Genomic DNA, 14,724 nt, shown 5'->3' with positions numbered 1-14,724 from the left:
TGATCATTAAGCTTGCAGATCAGGAAAACATGGTGTAAGCGACCTCAGCAAGGTATTTCCCATGATAGCCTGGCAGAAAACGTGGAGAGATGCAGCCTGGTGGACAATTGCATGGATTAGCAAACTACACCCAAGGGATGACAATTAAAGGATAGATATCAGTTTGGGGCAGGTTTCCAAAAGAGTGTCACATGCTTCCTCCTTATCTTCTTATTCAGCACTTTAATCAGTGATTTAGAGAACGTCTAAAAAAATGCTCAACAAATTTACGAATGCCGTGAAACTGGGATCCAAAAGATCTTTACAGATTTTGGCAAGGGGCTAAATCTGATAAGATTAATCTTCATCTAGTAAGTTAAACTTTAACACTTCTAACATTTGGGCCGAGAAAAACCAACATTGAAGTGCAGGGAGGGAGAGACACGGCTTAATAGCCGTGTTTTAGTTGACAGCTGGCTCAGTGTATCAAAAGTGTAATGTGTCTGTCAAAAAAATCCAACCTAAACTAATGCTAGCTGAGGATGCATTAACAGAGGCATTGCTCACAGCATGCAGAAACTTCTGTTCTTGCACTACTCTGATTAAACAAGTACATGAAAATACATTCAAAGCAGAGTCGGCCAGGATGGTAAAGGGGTTCGGTACTTCGTTGTATGAGGAATATTTGAAGGAACCTGGAATATATAAGCAAGATTTGGAGGATGGGGGAGAAGGGGAGACATGAAAGCCCCCTTTGAATATCTGAATGAGGGGATTTGATTATATCAGTTCTGTATGACTCGAAGGGCCAAACTAGAAGCAATGCATTTGATCTATAACAAGGAGACAACCTAAATACTTTTCCAATCCCCCAACTCTTTAAGGCTGGAATGGGCTGCTTCCCTTTCCAGGTGAATTTCCTGCCACTGCAGAGGCCAAGTAGAGTCGGACTGACCAGCTGGGCCACTGTGGAGAAGATGGGAGCTTCAGCTGGGTGGCTGGGTTACATGAGAGCTGAAGTCCCCTCCAACTCCAACAGGCTCAGACACCATGAGGGTGTTTTAACAATCACCACCCACCACACAGTGCTGGTGTGAGGCTCGGATTTGACGATGTGTAGTATGTAAAAGTGCTTTGGAAACTCTAGAGCGCTTCACAGATGGAGGAGAGGTTGTTATTATTAAACACGAGATTTCCGGAGTGTACTTCTGCCATAAAGCAAGGCATAGCTACATCTGCACAGCTCGTTTGAGGGTGACATGTAGGGGGAAGAGTGTGCTCTGCTCTGCCCACTAGGAGTGAGTTTCCTCATGTCCTTGAAGGAATCCACAAACGGCTTCTGTTAGCTGAGCTCCTGGGATGAAGAGGGATGAAGGAGGATGAAGTCCCCCTCCTAGGCAGGAGTTCGGGGAAAGGTGGGTGGGGAAGGCCCTGGTGGATGAAAGAGGAAAGCTCAGAATAAAATGTAAATCAAAAGCGGTCACTTGCCAGTGTCCTAAGAGGCCCCAACTGAGAGGCTGTGACTGGCAGAAGTATGGGAAGAAGACAGCAGAGCTGGTCTGAGGAGGACGATGACTCAAATTTATATAGCTCATGGGGGCCAAGTCAGCAAACTGTGCATTTCCTGCAGGTTTGGAGAATGAGTGTTTATCCCCAAATAGGTTTCTTTTTCTAGCCAGAGATATCCACTTCCCAAGAACTGGAGCTCAAAGGGAGAGGACCTGCAGCTGTCCACAGGGCTTGGGGGCCAGGAGGATGGGGATAACTTGAAGTAAATTTTTTTGGGGGAATTTACTGGGCAGCACAGTCTAAAAAGTAGGCTCAGGTGTGAACCAGGCGCAGGCCGTGGCTATTAAGCACTGGGCTGAAACTGCCTTGTTCTGGCCTGTGAAAGCCAATTGTTAAATCTTCAGAAATTTTGCAAATTGGTTGACATCACATTGGGAGCTTGAAATTGGCCATGGTGGGAGCATTTACACCATGGAAATTGGCAAAAGCTGCAAATCAGGGCTTGCCCCGGTGCTCCCCACCCCCACTCTCAGAGAGCAAGTTGTTAAATATTTACTAGCACATCTCTAATTTCAGTTTTTCCCCAAGTAGCTTTCTTCCATTCTTTTTGGTCTGGCATGGGAAGAAACTCATCATACGCACTCCAGGAGGCCACTTGGTGCATTCACAGCTGGTCTCAGAACTGGCCACTCCAGATTTGGAGCTTTTCTCCAAGGAGCCCTCAGAGCACTCTGGAGACCCTGCCGCTAGGGAAAGGGACAGGTAGGCATCAGTGCAGGCATGGAGGACTGTCCCTTTTCAACGAGGGGAAGCTCAGGCAACGTTGAACAATGTCCTGAGAACTACCTGGGAGATCAGAAAAGACTCAGAGAATGGAAAGAGCAGAGGATCTGGCCCTGGGTTTGATGCTCCTCTGCCAATTATTAGCTACGTGTTTTGGGACAAGTTTCCTGATCTCTTTGGTTTCCTAATCTGTAAAATGCAGGAGATAATACTCACTCTGCAGGTTGTGCTGATTAATCAAGAGAACCAGACCATGGTTACTGGTGGGGCAGGCGGCAGCATTCCCTGTGGAGGTCCCTATGAGATGTGACGCTGTGCCAGCACCTACACACATGCTAATAAAATATTTCTGGAGTGGCTGCAGTGGCTCACGCCTGCAATCCCAGTGCTTTGGGAAGCTGAAGTGGGTTCTGTGCTCCCCATGTCCTCTCTTGGCCTAGAGTTCTCTCTTGGGGCAAATACCCTGGGGCCATCACCTCCATGCACTTCCCTCCTGTAGATGCTATAGCCACTGGACTTCTCTCCGCCATCTAGCCAGAACCAGTTCTGCCTTACGCTTGCAGCTAAGGAAACCCTGATTCTTGGTTTGAATCAGATTCTTGGTTTGAAGGTTCTTTCTTTTCCCATTCTAAAAAGGAGTGGGAAGAGTCGGGAGTTTTCAGATGTATATGCAGGTGTGTAAAATCTGGGTGGGGCTGAGACATCCAGCCACGCTGGCAGCCTGGTCTTCTACTCATGAAAATGAGTAGGAGATGCTCCCTGGTGTGTTTTAAGGGGTGCTGGGAAGATCTTACTTGCCCTCAATGACACCCAAAACCCCCCCAGACGCTTCTTTTCTGTAAAGCACTATCTTTTTTCCAATTGTAGGGAAGAGTGACGTGTTTTGTTCTAGTAAGCTAATAAAATATTTCTGGGCTGGGTGCAGAGGCTCACGCCACTGTAATCTGTAATCTCAGTGCTCTGGGAGGCTGAAGCAGGAGGATTGCGTGAAGCCAGGAGTTCAAGACCAGCCTGGACAACAAAACAAGAACCCATCTCTGCAAAAAGTAAAATAAATAGGCTGGATGTGGTGGTGTGTGCCTGTAGTATCAGCTACTCGAGAGGCTGAGGCAGGAGGATGCCTGAGTCCAGAAAGTCTAGGTTTCAGTGAACTACAGTCGTACCACTGTGCTCCAGCCTGGGAGACAGAGCGAGACCTTGTCTCTAAAAAAAAGAAAAAACAAAAACAAAAAAGAGAAAAAAGCTATGTGGGCTTTCATGTTTCACGATAATCCTGCGCAGTAGGTTATCATCATCTCCATTTCGCAGATGAGAAAACAGAAGCCCACAGAGGGCCTTCTGACTAATCGTACTATATGAATTGGAGCATTTAATTACTTTTCTTTGAAGAGGAGAATGGAAAGATTTTTTTCCCACTCTGTGAAAAAAGAGGCAGGAGGCGTGGGGGGCTCAAATTAGAATGAAACTTCACTCCGCCTCTGCACGTGTTCTAAGTCTCTATCTAGTCCACCCCGTCCTCATTGCTGGTTCCAGTTTGTCCTACTCCCTCAACAAACCTCTCCCCTACGAGTTCAAATCATTCTCCCAACAATGATGGTGCCAGAAACAGTTCTCCCACGCGGAACCCAGGTAGGAAGGCACAGCTGGTTTATTAACCAAAGGTGGCTCAAAGCTGGGTCGACTTCCCTCTGAAGCTACAAGGAGCCTGGAGGCCGAGAGCCCAGAGGAAACCTGCCTGCAGGGGCTTCAAGCCTTCTGGAGCCTGGAGGCCCAAGTTGCATTCAGCTACTGCCTCCTGCCAACTTCCCTTCAGACTTCCTATCTTGCTCATGGGAGGTGGGAGCAGATGGTTGAGAAGTGAGGCTGACACCAAGGTCTTTCCAGCACCCATAGAAGATGGTTGGCGTTGGGGAGAGCAGAAGCGTCCGTTTCAGACAGAACTAGTTTTGAATCCCACCCTTACCACTTACAACCTTAAAGATGTAACTTTACCTTCCGGGGTTTCAGGTTCCTCATCTGAAAAATAGGCGCGGTGCCTCCTACCTCCCACCGCCATGATGGGGATGGCTGTCTCCTCCAGGGGATGATGGCGGAGCATCCGGAATCGGGTCAGGCTCCTCTCCCCCAGGCCTGCGTGACCCTCAGCATGCTGCTGCGACCTGTCTGCTCACTCACCTCCCTCCCTCACTAGACTGTAGGATCCTCGAGGGCAGGACCAGGGCTTTCCTTGAGGGCAGGACCAGGGCTTTTCTGTTTACTGTCATAGCCTCAGTGTCTGGTAGAGAGAGTATCTGAAATATCTGTTGAATCAGGAATGACTGGTACGGAGTGGGTAGGTCCGATTGAATGCTACCATTTTAGCTGCAGATTTACCTCCTTGACCCGGAATCCTCAGGCCACAAAAGATAAGTCTACAGTTCCTGACCATATAACCGACTAGGGGGAACTGGGTGTCCAGCCCAGAGCTGGAGACAATGGCACAGAGCACGATGTGCTGTGATGAATCTCTACTTTGTATTTGGCTCTCTCCTGCCTGTGTGATTTGGGCAAGTTACTCAACCTTTCTCAACCAGGGTCCTCATCTTATAAAATGGGAATAATTATACTCAAGGTACAGGGTGTGCAGCATTAAATGAGACAATTATATGCAAAGTAGCTGGCACTCAGTAGCTATTCAGCATATGGCGGTTATTGTTAATATAATCCACATACCCTACAGCCCACACCCTGAGAGCTGGCTGCTGTTGTTTCTCTCCTGTGGGCTGCCCTGGGGGTCCTGCCAGTATGGGTGCCACCCCTGCTGAAGGAACCCATTCTGCATAAGCTCCCTGGGAAGTAGGCAAGTGTGAGTTCCAGTGCAGGAACAGGGGGCCCATGGTGTCACAGAAGGTTACATTATGAGTTACCAGCTTAGAATTGAGTGGCATGCCCAAGGTGAGGACTTAGTTCCTCTGAGCCTCAGTTTCCCCATCAGGTAAAAATGGAGCTATTAATATCTCTTCCCAGGGCTACTGTGAGACCATATGTGAGGGTGCATTGCAAGCAGCAGATGCCCAGCAAACCTTGGTTTCTAAGCAATTCTAATGCTTCCTTTTGTTAGATTTCTCCTCTGAATCAAATCCACATCCCACCCTCTGTTCAGATCCAGCCCCAGTGCCCCCACACCTCCTATGCCCCCCACCACCCCTCCTTTGCATACGGTCTTGCTTGTTATGACCATTAAACCCCCACACACCTCCCACAGGGTCTCTTTCTAAAAACGCTGAACACCCAAGCCGCACCTTCTCAGCACAGACACTCCTTTTTTCCCTTTTTCTTTTTTTTTTTTGAGATGGAGTTTTGCTCTTGCTGCCCAGGCCGGAGTGCAATGGCACCATCTTGGCTCACCGCAACCTCCACCTCCTGGATTCAAGTGATTCTCCTTCTTCAGCCTCCCGAATAGCTGAGATTACGCTGGGCACGGTGGCTCATGCCTATAATCCCAGCACTTTGGGAGGCCGAGGTGGGCAGATCACCTGAGGTCAAGAGTTCGAGACCAGCCTGACCAACATGGAGAACCCTCATCTCTACTAAAAGTACAAAAAAACACAGACACTCCTTCTAAGAGGACATTCCCTCTTCTGAGCCCTCCATTTGACATGGCAGAGTGGGCGCCAGCCAGCCCCAGGAGGGCCCCCTTAAGCTGCCAAAACCTTGCGTTCTGGCTCCCTGGGGCTGCCCAGGCCTGGCCCTCTAGGGGCCGCTGAGATTTCAGGCGGACCCAGCAGGGCTGGCACTCCCTCCAGGTCAGGGCAAGCCAGGTGCGGATCAGTTTCCTGGCAACCAGGAGAGAAGCCAAGGACCCGCGAAGAGGTCAGGGCTTGAGGTCACTTGGTAAACATCAAGTTTGGCCTTAACAGGTAGGAGGCAGCAGGGGGCATGAACAATGTTGTGGGGCACAGAGTCCAGGGCGCTCCAGACCTGGGCCTGCTCAGGCGAGCTGGAGTGTGGGGATACGTCCAGTTTAAAGACATAGATGGCTCAAGCAGGCAGAGAGAGAGGTCACTGTGTACAAAGAGAAGGCCCAGCAGAAAAGAAAAAAGAAAGAGAAGAGTCTGTTTTGATGAGTCAAAGCAAGGGAAAGTGGGTCCCCATATGGTCCCTGGGGTGCTGCCCCCAGGGGCAGAGACCCTTCGATTACAGTCACAGAAAAAGCTGAGGGAACTTTCAAAACTCCTGGAAGCTGCTCACAGATCCGCAGCCTTGCACCTGCCCAGCCCTCCTCCCCTTACCCTATCGCCTCAGATACCCTTGGTTGCCTGAGCACGCCCGATGGTGTCCACCCTCCTGCCTTTCCGATGGTGTCCACCCTCCTGCCTTTGCTCCCATAGCTGCCTCAGCAGGGACTGTCCTCATGTCCCCCACAGCCTGCCTCCCACCCAGATGCAGCTTCAACTCTTCCAAGAAGCCTTTCCTGCTTCTCCTCCCTCCCCAGGCCTCAGAAGACTGAACTCCTGCCTCATCTGAATGCACCCCAACACCGGGCCCTTTGTCCATCTCATGAGCGGGCTGGTCTCCCAGCTTCCATGCCTGCCCGCGGTGCACTCCTACGTGTTAAATGAGCGAAGGATGACCCCAAGGAGACAATGATGAGGGATGTGTTAAAGACCTCCAGGATCTCAAAGCCTGGGAGAAGCCAAAGAGGGCTCCTCAAAATATTCCCCAACCCAGTTAGCCCAGGGAGAGGAAGGGCTGGCAGCAGAGCCAGGCAGCCCAACGTAGCTCAAAGAGGCTCTCGGAACAGTGGGCCTCGGTCACCTCCATTCTGATCTTGGGCCAAATGGATAGAACAGGCCACAGAAGAGTTACTCAGTGGTGTACAATGGGGGTTTTGGTTAGCTGATTAATTTTAAAAGGGTTTGTAAGCGGTGGTTTACAAAATGTGACTCATGGAACATTCACTGCTCCTAACTGCATTGCCAGTGAATGAGCTGTCACTGACAGGAGGCTAAGAAGAGGAAAGTTGTGAACTCCACTTCCCAGCTTTGTGCATTTTCCTGGGAACTGATGGCCCCCTGCCCATCCCATTGCTTCCCTCTGGAAGATCCTTCCCTTTTGTAATAGTCCCAAACCAGTGATTTCCAACAGGCCTTTCAGAGGGCACGCCAGAATCCCAGTGTGTGCACATCTTTGTGTATCGTGTGTGTAAGGGGGTGTTCATAGCTGGTAAAACCTATTTGACATGCCTATTATGTTCCTAATAAAAAGTAATTAAGGTTCAATCCCATCTGGGCTGCTGGAGATGTGCAGGTGATTGAGTGAAGAATGAAGTTGGGGTGCGGGTGAAAAGGGGTGGAGGAACACCACTGTACTTTTTGTACCCACACCCTCAACAGTCTTGCCAGGCAGGGAGGGCAGAGTTATTCTCATTTTACAAACGCAGAAACTAAGGCCCCATATGGACTCTAAGCTCCAAGAGGACAGGAACTCCGTTGATTTTGCAACCCAGTACACAGCACAATGTCCACACGGCCCACAGGATGCACTCAATGTTTATCGAATGCTTGAGTGAATGAAAGAAACAGCTCTGAAATTACTTGCCTGAATTTGTATAATTCATCAGCATTGGAGCTGATGAATTATACAAATTCTTATTACAAGGCCTGATTCCTGAATTTCTACGAGGTTGAGTCATTCCATCCTCCTCTTCAGATCACAGACTTCAAGAACAGCAAGCATCCTGGGGCCCTAACTCATCCACCCGCCTCCTGCCAGGCGGCACAGACACCAAAGCTTTCCAAAGACCAACTAAGACCAACGGCGCAGGAAAGGGAGGCGGAGCACATAAGGTCCTCCCCAGACCCGCTGCTGACTTGGATTGCCTGTCCCCTGATTTATTTTAGGCTTTGTATCCCAGGGCCATTAACTATTTTTGTAGCTGTTTAGTGCATTTGTCCTGCTTGGGGACAAGGGGGTAGACAATAAAATCTCTGTTTTTGGTAAATACCAGAATATAGTAAGTTCATCAAATAAAAAACCTAGACCAGGCCAGTAGAGTGTTTCTCCCCAAGCTTTAAAGCCATGCTGACAACCCACCATCTCCAAATGGGCCTAAAGGCCCCATTGGACCTGCAGGTTGTTTTTGCCTTTTACACAATGAAGAGTCCAGGTCTTGAGTGAGTGGGAGTTCAGGGATATGTCCAGCTTAAAGACATGGGTGGCTCAAGCAGGCAGAGAGAGAGGCCACTGTGCACAAAGAGAAGAAAGGCCCAGCAGAAAAGAAAAAAGAAAGAGAAGAGTCTGTTCTGGTGAGTGGAAGCAAGGGAAGGTGGGTCCCCATATGGTCCCTGGGGTGTTGCCCCCAGGGGCACAGGGAGCCATCAATCACCATCACAGAAAAGGCTTAGGGGAACTTTCAAAGCTGCTGAATGAACTCTATTGCTGCAAAGCGAATGTGTTTCACAGGCAGCTGAGCAGAGGGACCTGCAAGGCAGGGGGCTCCAGCCCTTAAAGAGATGAGAGGAATGTAAAGCAAGTGTGAAAACATCTGAACCCGCTTCTGCCTGTCACAGCTGCGTGGCCTGGATGGAGGCCATTCACAGCCAGGGGCCCTAGGCACTCCCTTTTGCCTCCAGTTAATTAAACCAGCATGGGGATCCTAATGACTGATCAAACCCCATCCAGCTTCCCCAGGATATCTGCCTCCCCGGCCCCACCTGGAGTGAGGATGGTGCTGGGACAGGGAGGGAAAGACGATGTCCAGAGAGACGGGTCTGGCTTCCTCAGTGTGGCTGGCCCAGCTTTAGCCTTCCTCTTGAAGGGTGAGACACTGTTGTGTTGACCCCAGATCTCAGTGCCGTGTCCTGGAGTCCCAGACACCATTCTCCGCACTCTGAGAGATGCTGGAGGATCAGGGTGGGGGGAATGGGAGGGACGCAGCTTTTACAAAGGACCTTGAGCAAACACTTGACTTCCTTCCAAAGTGAGTCTCCCAAAGCGGATCTCAACAGGGAGTTCTAACTGCCTGTCTTGTCTCTCTCTGGTCAAAAATGAGGCTGCATCCTTGGTGAACTGCCAAAACCCTTTTAATGCCACTCATCATCAAGTAATGCTACGTAAGCACCTAGCTACCTAGCCATCAATTTGTTCCTAAACTATCCACTGAGTTTAGTTTCACATCGACAGGGGCTGTGCCTAGTACAGCCTAGTAGAGCCTAGTGGGTCAGACTAGGATCTACCAGGATTTCTGCTTTCTAGTCCAATGCTCATGCAGCTGACATGCAGGGGACATGCAGACTGAACATCCTAAACATTGAATACATACTCAAATAGATACAATATTTATCTTGCTAATAAGCCAAGGGCAAAGATATTTTTGGAACAGTAGGTATGTGTCTGCCTTTGAGGAAAAGTTGTGGGGGGTGGTGCTGATAACGAGAGTGTGTTTTGTGTGGGAAGGTGAGGGGAGTGAAGTGGTTGCCTTTGCTAGTGAACCCGGATGGCTCCCCGGAGTGGCTGATGGAGCTACAGAAGTGAGAACTTCGCTTGGTGGGTGCTGTTGCATATGGGTGTTACAGGAAGATCTCGAGTGACATTTCTGAGAGTACACGAATCAGAGGTATTTGCCTAGAAGGAGTGACAGGGTGGTCGTGTGTTCCCAAGAAAATTCTGGGAGGGAGGCTGGAGTGATACTTGCTGGGATACTAAACAAGGCAGGAGAGGAAAGAAATAGTAGCAAATGGAGGGGTCAGTGGGGATGCTGGGGCAGTGGGAGGAGGGGGCTGTGAAAGTCCAGCTGACAGCCAGGCCACTATGGCAGAGATGCAGAACAGAAGCAGGGTGATGCTGGAATCAACACAATGCACTGAACTGAGGATCACACACCTATTTCACATCCAGGTCTCTCTAGAGACAGTGTGGTCATTAGGTAAATCATGGTAGAATTACACCACCCTCGTGATTTAACCCTACCTCTTCAGGGCATAAAGTGAGGGTCTGCATCAAGGACCCAGTTACAGTGACCCAGTTACAGCATGCTGGAATTGGGGTCCTGTAGTTAAGACAGTAGAGGGTGCTGCTACTCTGGCAGAATTTAGCAGGAAGCTACCAGAAGGAGGAAGTAGGTCACAGGGAGGGTTCCACTGGGTTGTTGCTTTTGCACTTTCTTTTTTTCTTTTTTGAGATGGAGTCTCACTCTGTCTCCCAGGCTGGAGTGCAGTGGTGCAATCTTGGCTCACTGCAAACTCCGCCTCCTGGGTTCAAGCAATTCTCCTGCCTCAGCCTCTCAAGTAGCTGGGACTACAGGTGTGTGCCACCATGTCTGGCTACTTTTTGTATTTTTAGTAGAGACAGAGTTTCACCATGTTGGCCAGGCTGGTCTCGAACTCCTGACCTCAGGCAATCTACCCACCTCGGCCTCCCAAAGGGCTGGGATTACAGGCGTGAGCCACCGTGCCCAGCCTGCTTTTGCACTTTCTAAACATACAGTCATCCTTAGGTGCACAATCAACAGAGTGACGACCTCACAAGCAATCGCAAAATTTCTCCAGGATGGACTGCAACAGAACCGAAGGGCTAGAAGCCACTTAACCATTGTATCACTTGGCTTGTGCCCAAATAGCATGAGGTCATAACCATGAATGCTTCTCTACTAAAATGGGAGGAAAAAAAAGGCCTCCCTCATTTTTAATAACTTTATTCCCCAAACTTCAAAAATGAAATTGCCAAGTTAAGAACTTGCCTTGAAAAAAAAATTCTAATTTATTATAAAGAAGGTCCGGGGCTTGGGAATTTTTTAATGCAGATTCCTAATTTTCCAAAGTGAGATTCTCCTGTGCATTTGAATAGATTATGCTCGGTATTGCTAGCCCTTAGCACAACGGGAACATTATTAAAACGATTGCATGGGTCTCAGAGGAAGGGCTCTGCGTCTCGCTTCCTTTTTCATTTGGGGGACTTCATATCAGAGACTGTCCATTTGTTGCCTGTGGAAGAAACTGGGTTTCTGAAGAGGTGATGGAGAAGTGTGCTTAGCTGCCCAGGTTGTGAGGAAACAAGTCATGCGTGGTCCAAACATGATGAGATTAGACCTAAAGGAATGAAGAGGGAGTGGGCCTTGTTTCCTGAGAGCTCTGTTTTGGACAGGATTCCCTGGTGTGCCTGACCCATGTCCCCATCAGGCTCTGCTTCCCTGAAGATGTGGAGTCTCAGAGAGTGGCTGGTTCTCGGGGATATGAACACTCTGAAGGGAAATGCAGTAGAGTCTCCCCCATAGGAAGCTGGGGTCCGTATCTCGAAAAGATAAAGGGAAGAAGTCAGGGGTCCAATGCAAGTTTGCAGAAAGTGCCAGAAGCCAGGCATGCACGGAAGAGCTATTCCTACAAGGGAACCCCTCCTAGAAGCCCGAAAGAGTGGGCAGAAGGCCCTCAAATACCAGCCCTCTCCGGAGAGAACAGCCTCTCCCCCTAGAGTCAGAAGTCTTTGTTCTGGAGGCCTCCTCCAGCTCCCCCATCCCTCCCACTCCACCCCTGCCCTAGCTCCTCTCCCTTAGCCCCACATCCTGCTCAGTTTCCTTGGGAACCAGCTCAGCTTGGGGAAGGCCAATGGCAATTTGGGCATAGCCTAGTGGCTTCGTCAAGGCCATAAAGACCCTGACACCTTGACCTGGTCAGTTCACCACGGACACTGATGCTTCTCATCAGATATTTCACTCATGGATTGCCAGGGTTACAAATAGATGGCAGCTTCCCCAGGGCAAATTATTCCTTTGTTCTAAATGTGAAGATTTTAAATGGTGACATTCTGGCAGATCCTCAGAGAGGAGAGCCTTCGGGCAGTCCCTGTATCTGGCTTCAGTCTAAGACCTTAGATATGGAAGTGGAGTCTCCCTTCTACTTCACAAAGGCTAGAGCAGCTTAGTGGTGACTTCTGGGGAGCTGAGCACCTTACGACTGCAGCCCACCTCCATCCGTCCCTCGACAGCTGGGATGTATTAATCCAGCTGTATGCTGATCATTAAATTAGGCTTCTGGATCAGTATTCAACACAGGCCCTTGCTGCAGCTCTCCCGCCAATCCCCGCCAAACCAAAACTTCTCCCAGCTGCCCAGGCAGTCAAAACAGGGAGGGGTGGGTGAGAGGGGAGCGGCCGCCATCAGTCATGCCAACACAGTGTTCTCTGACCTCTCAGCCCTGCCCTGGTCTATCCTTGAGTCTTGGGTATGGAGGTGTGGGCCTTGGCAGCTACCACCTGCTAAATACAGGCAGGGTCCCCATCTCTGTTCCCCATTCTGACTGGAGAGAGAATCCAGTTACAACACAAGTGGAGCCCAAGTTCCCACCACTGAATCCATATGTGGGCACCGACGTGTGCTGGCTGAGCAGAGTGGGAATGGATCTGCTGCTATCGAAGAAGGAAGATCTTGCCCCTATTCTGGCCCCTAGCTTCTCCTTCTCTCACTTCTTTCTTGGGAGGCGAAAGGTTCCCATCAGTTGAGGGCTCCTTCTGAACTTTGTCTCGGGAGCTGAAACTACAGGGGGAAGGGACTTGACATAGTGCCGAATGCCTGGAAGCTTTCAAATACAAGAGCCATGTAAAGGCCAAGCTCAACCCTGTGGCTTATTCATGGAAACTACTGGCATGAGCAGAGGGGTCACTGAGGATGGGGTTAGGCTGGGAGAGCTGGGGAAGTAATGTGATTTGATATGTGGGAGCAGGGCCATAGACACGTGCTCAGAGATGGGTGAAGGACCAGGGCTTTTGGACCTTCAAGGGCAGAGCAGTCGAAGGGGTTCCATATGCTGAGTACGCTAGAAAGAGGCCCCAGAGCATCTGGTAATCTCCCGGGGGATGACAATGATGTATAAAGCAGCTACTCTCACTAGGCTGGGGGCATCAGGACCATAGTGAGCACAAGGCCAGCATCTGCATCTTAAGACCCCTTTCATGCTGCACAAATTTTCCATGTAGCCCATGAGACCGCTGTGTTTGATGAGTGAGGGATGGCAGGGTAAGGCAGAGACTGGCTGCTGGAGGAGTGCAGATGGTAGCCTGCCCATAGCACTCAGCGGGCAACTGCTGCACATGGGCAAATGTGAGGATGGACATTCTAGCTGGGTGCATTTCACATCACAGGTGCCCAATAAATAATTGTCGAATTCATATTGACAGGAGAGTGTGAAGGGACGCGTCAGAGAATGAAGGCTTCTGTGAAAGCACAGACACAAAACTCAAAGTTTCCAAAGAACCAAGGGTGGACAAGAGGAGCACCTGGGGGAAGCAAATAGGAAAAGCGGCTGGTCTCAAGGATGTAGGAGGGCAGCCCCCACAAGCTGGGCAGGCTTCCAGGAGGAGGAGGGCAGACAGCATGAAGGCAGCAAGAAGGCACTGCTGAGGAGGGGCCTGTTGTAGGAGTGGCAATCGGGGTAGGGGGTGCAGAAGATCTTGGGGGGCAGCTGTGTCTGAGCTGAGGGGTGGAAGCTGGGGACCAGAAGAAAGGGGTTGTGGGGTATACAGAAGGAATCTTGGCTTTTAAAAAGCAGAAGCCCAGAGGAGTTCTGAAGAGAACAGAGATTCTCCCAATGTGACCGAGAACGGGGGCCTGACACTCAGGAGCGTCTGAGTAGGAAGTTTCTCAAACACTCAGAGGGCGGTTCCACTCACATCTGGTACCTGGGTCTCCCCAGCTGTGGATTTTGCCCCAGTCACAACAAAGGGGTTTGGCTGCGCTTGTCTGCTGTCTGAGGGGTGGGGTGGGGGACAGGACTGTGACCATTACTCTAGCTTCCAGTCCTAGGTCCTGGGTTCTGAACCTGGTGACTCCCCTCGGGGTCTGTGTTTGCAGGACTCTCGCTCCCCAGGCTGAGGGGGAAGAGCCAGGAGTGCCGCCAGGACATGACTGTGGGAGGCCTGGCTCAGCCCGTTGGCCCCTGGAATATCCCAGCCTGCAGCTGGGGCTCTAAGGCCACCACACTCCCTCCCCCATGGTGGGAGGCAGCGGCCCCTGCGCACTCACCTGTGGGCTGTCCTGGTAGGGTGGGGGCGGGACATTCTGCGTGGCCATCATCGTCAGAGCGGGGGCTGGGGAGGCATGTTGCATCATGGGATTGATTCACATGGAGGACCTGTGGGCAGGAGAAAGGGGGCCGCACCGTTAACACCGCCGAGCAGGCCCGCCCTGGGCACCCAGCAGCTCCCTGTGTCCCCCGCTGGGCCACCTGGGCCGGCTGGATGCAGCAAGGGTTGCACGCCCTTCAGGGCAACAAATGAGAGCTAAGGGAGAAGCCTGGGTGGGGAGGGGCTTGCTGTGCTATTTTGACTTGAAAGAAACAATATTCAAATCATATGTAAAACAACCGGTACCCCTGCAGCGGTGCTTTGTTCAGCATCAGCTCAGGCCTGTTGTGCATGTGGGGAGGGGTCCTAAAGGGGGAGGAGGCCTGCCTGGTAGGAGCACGGGGGACTGGAGACCATTTG

At 50.7% G+C, this 14,724-nt stretch overlaps 1 protein-coding gene across 3 annotated transcripts in view; it reads right to left on the bottom strand.

The window, feature by feature from the left end:
* Positions 1 to 14,724, bottom strand: part of PKNOX2 (PBX/knotted 1 homeobox 2) — a 269,332-nt gene that overhangs the window by 66,874 nt on the left and 187,734 nt on the right. For all 3 annotated transcript variants that reach the window (XM_008021384.3, XM_073022095.1, XM_008021385.3), the window contains one exon: positions 14,264 to 14,372. In XM_008021384.3, coding sequence (XP_008019575.1) covers positions 14,264 to 14,350 — 87 coding nt within the window. In that variant the 5' untranslated portion in view covers positions 14,351 to 14,372. The remainder of the gene's footprint in view (positions 1 to 14,263; positions 14,373 to 14,724) is intronic.

This window comes from Chlorocebus sabaeus, chromosome 1 (assembly GCF_047675955.1).
Source record: "Chlorocebus sabaeus isolate Y175 chromosome 1, mChlSab1.0.hap1, whole genome shotgun sequence".
NCBI classification, from domain to species: domain Eukaryota; kingdom Metazoa; phylum Chordata; class Mammalia; order Primates; family Cercopithecidae; genus Chlorocebus; species Chlorocebus sabaeus.
This window is presented reverse-complemented; position numbering and strand designations above follow the sequence as displayed.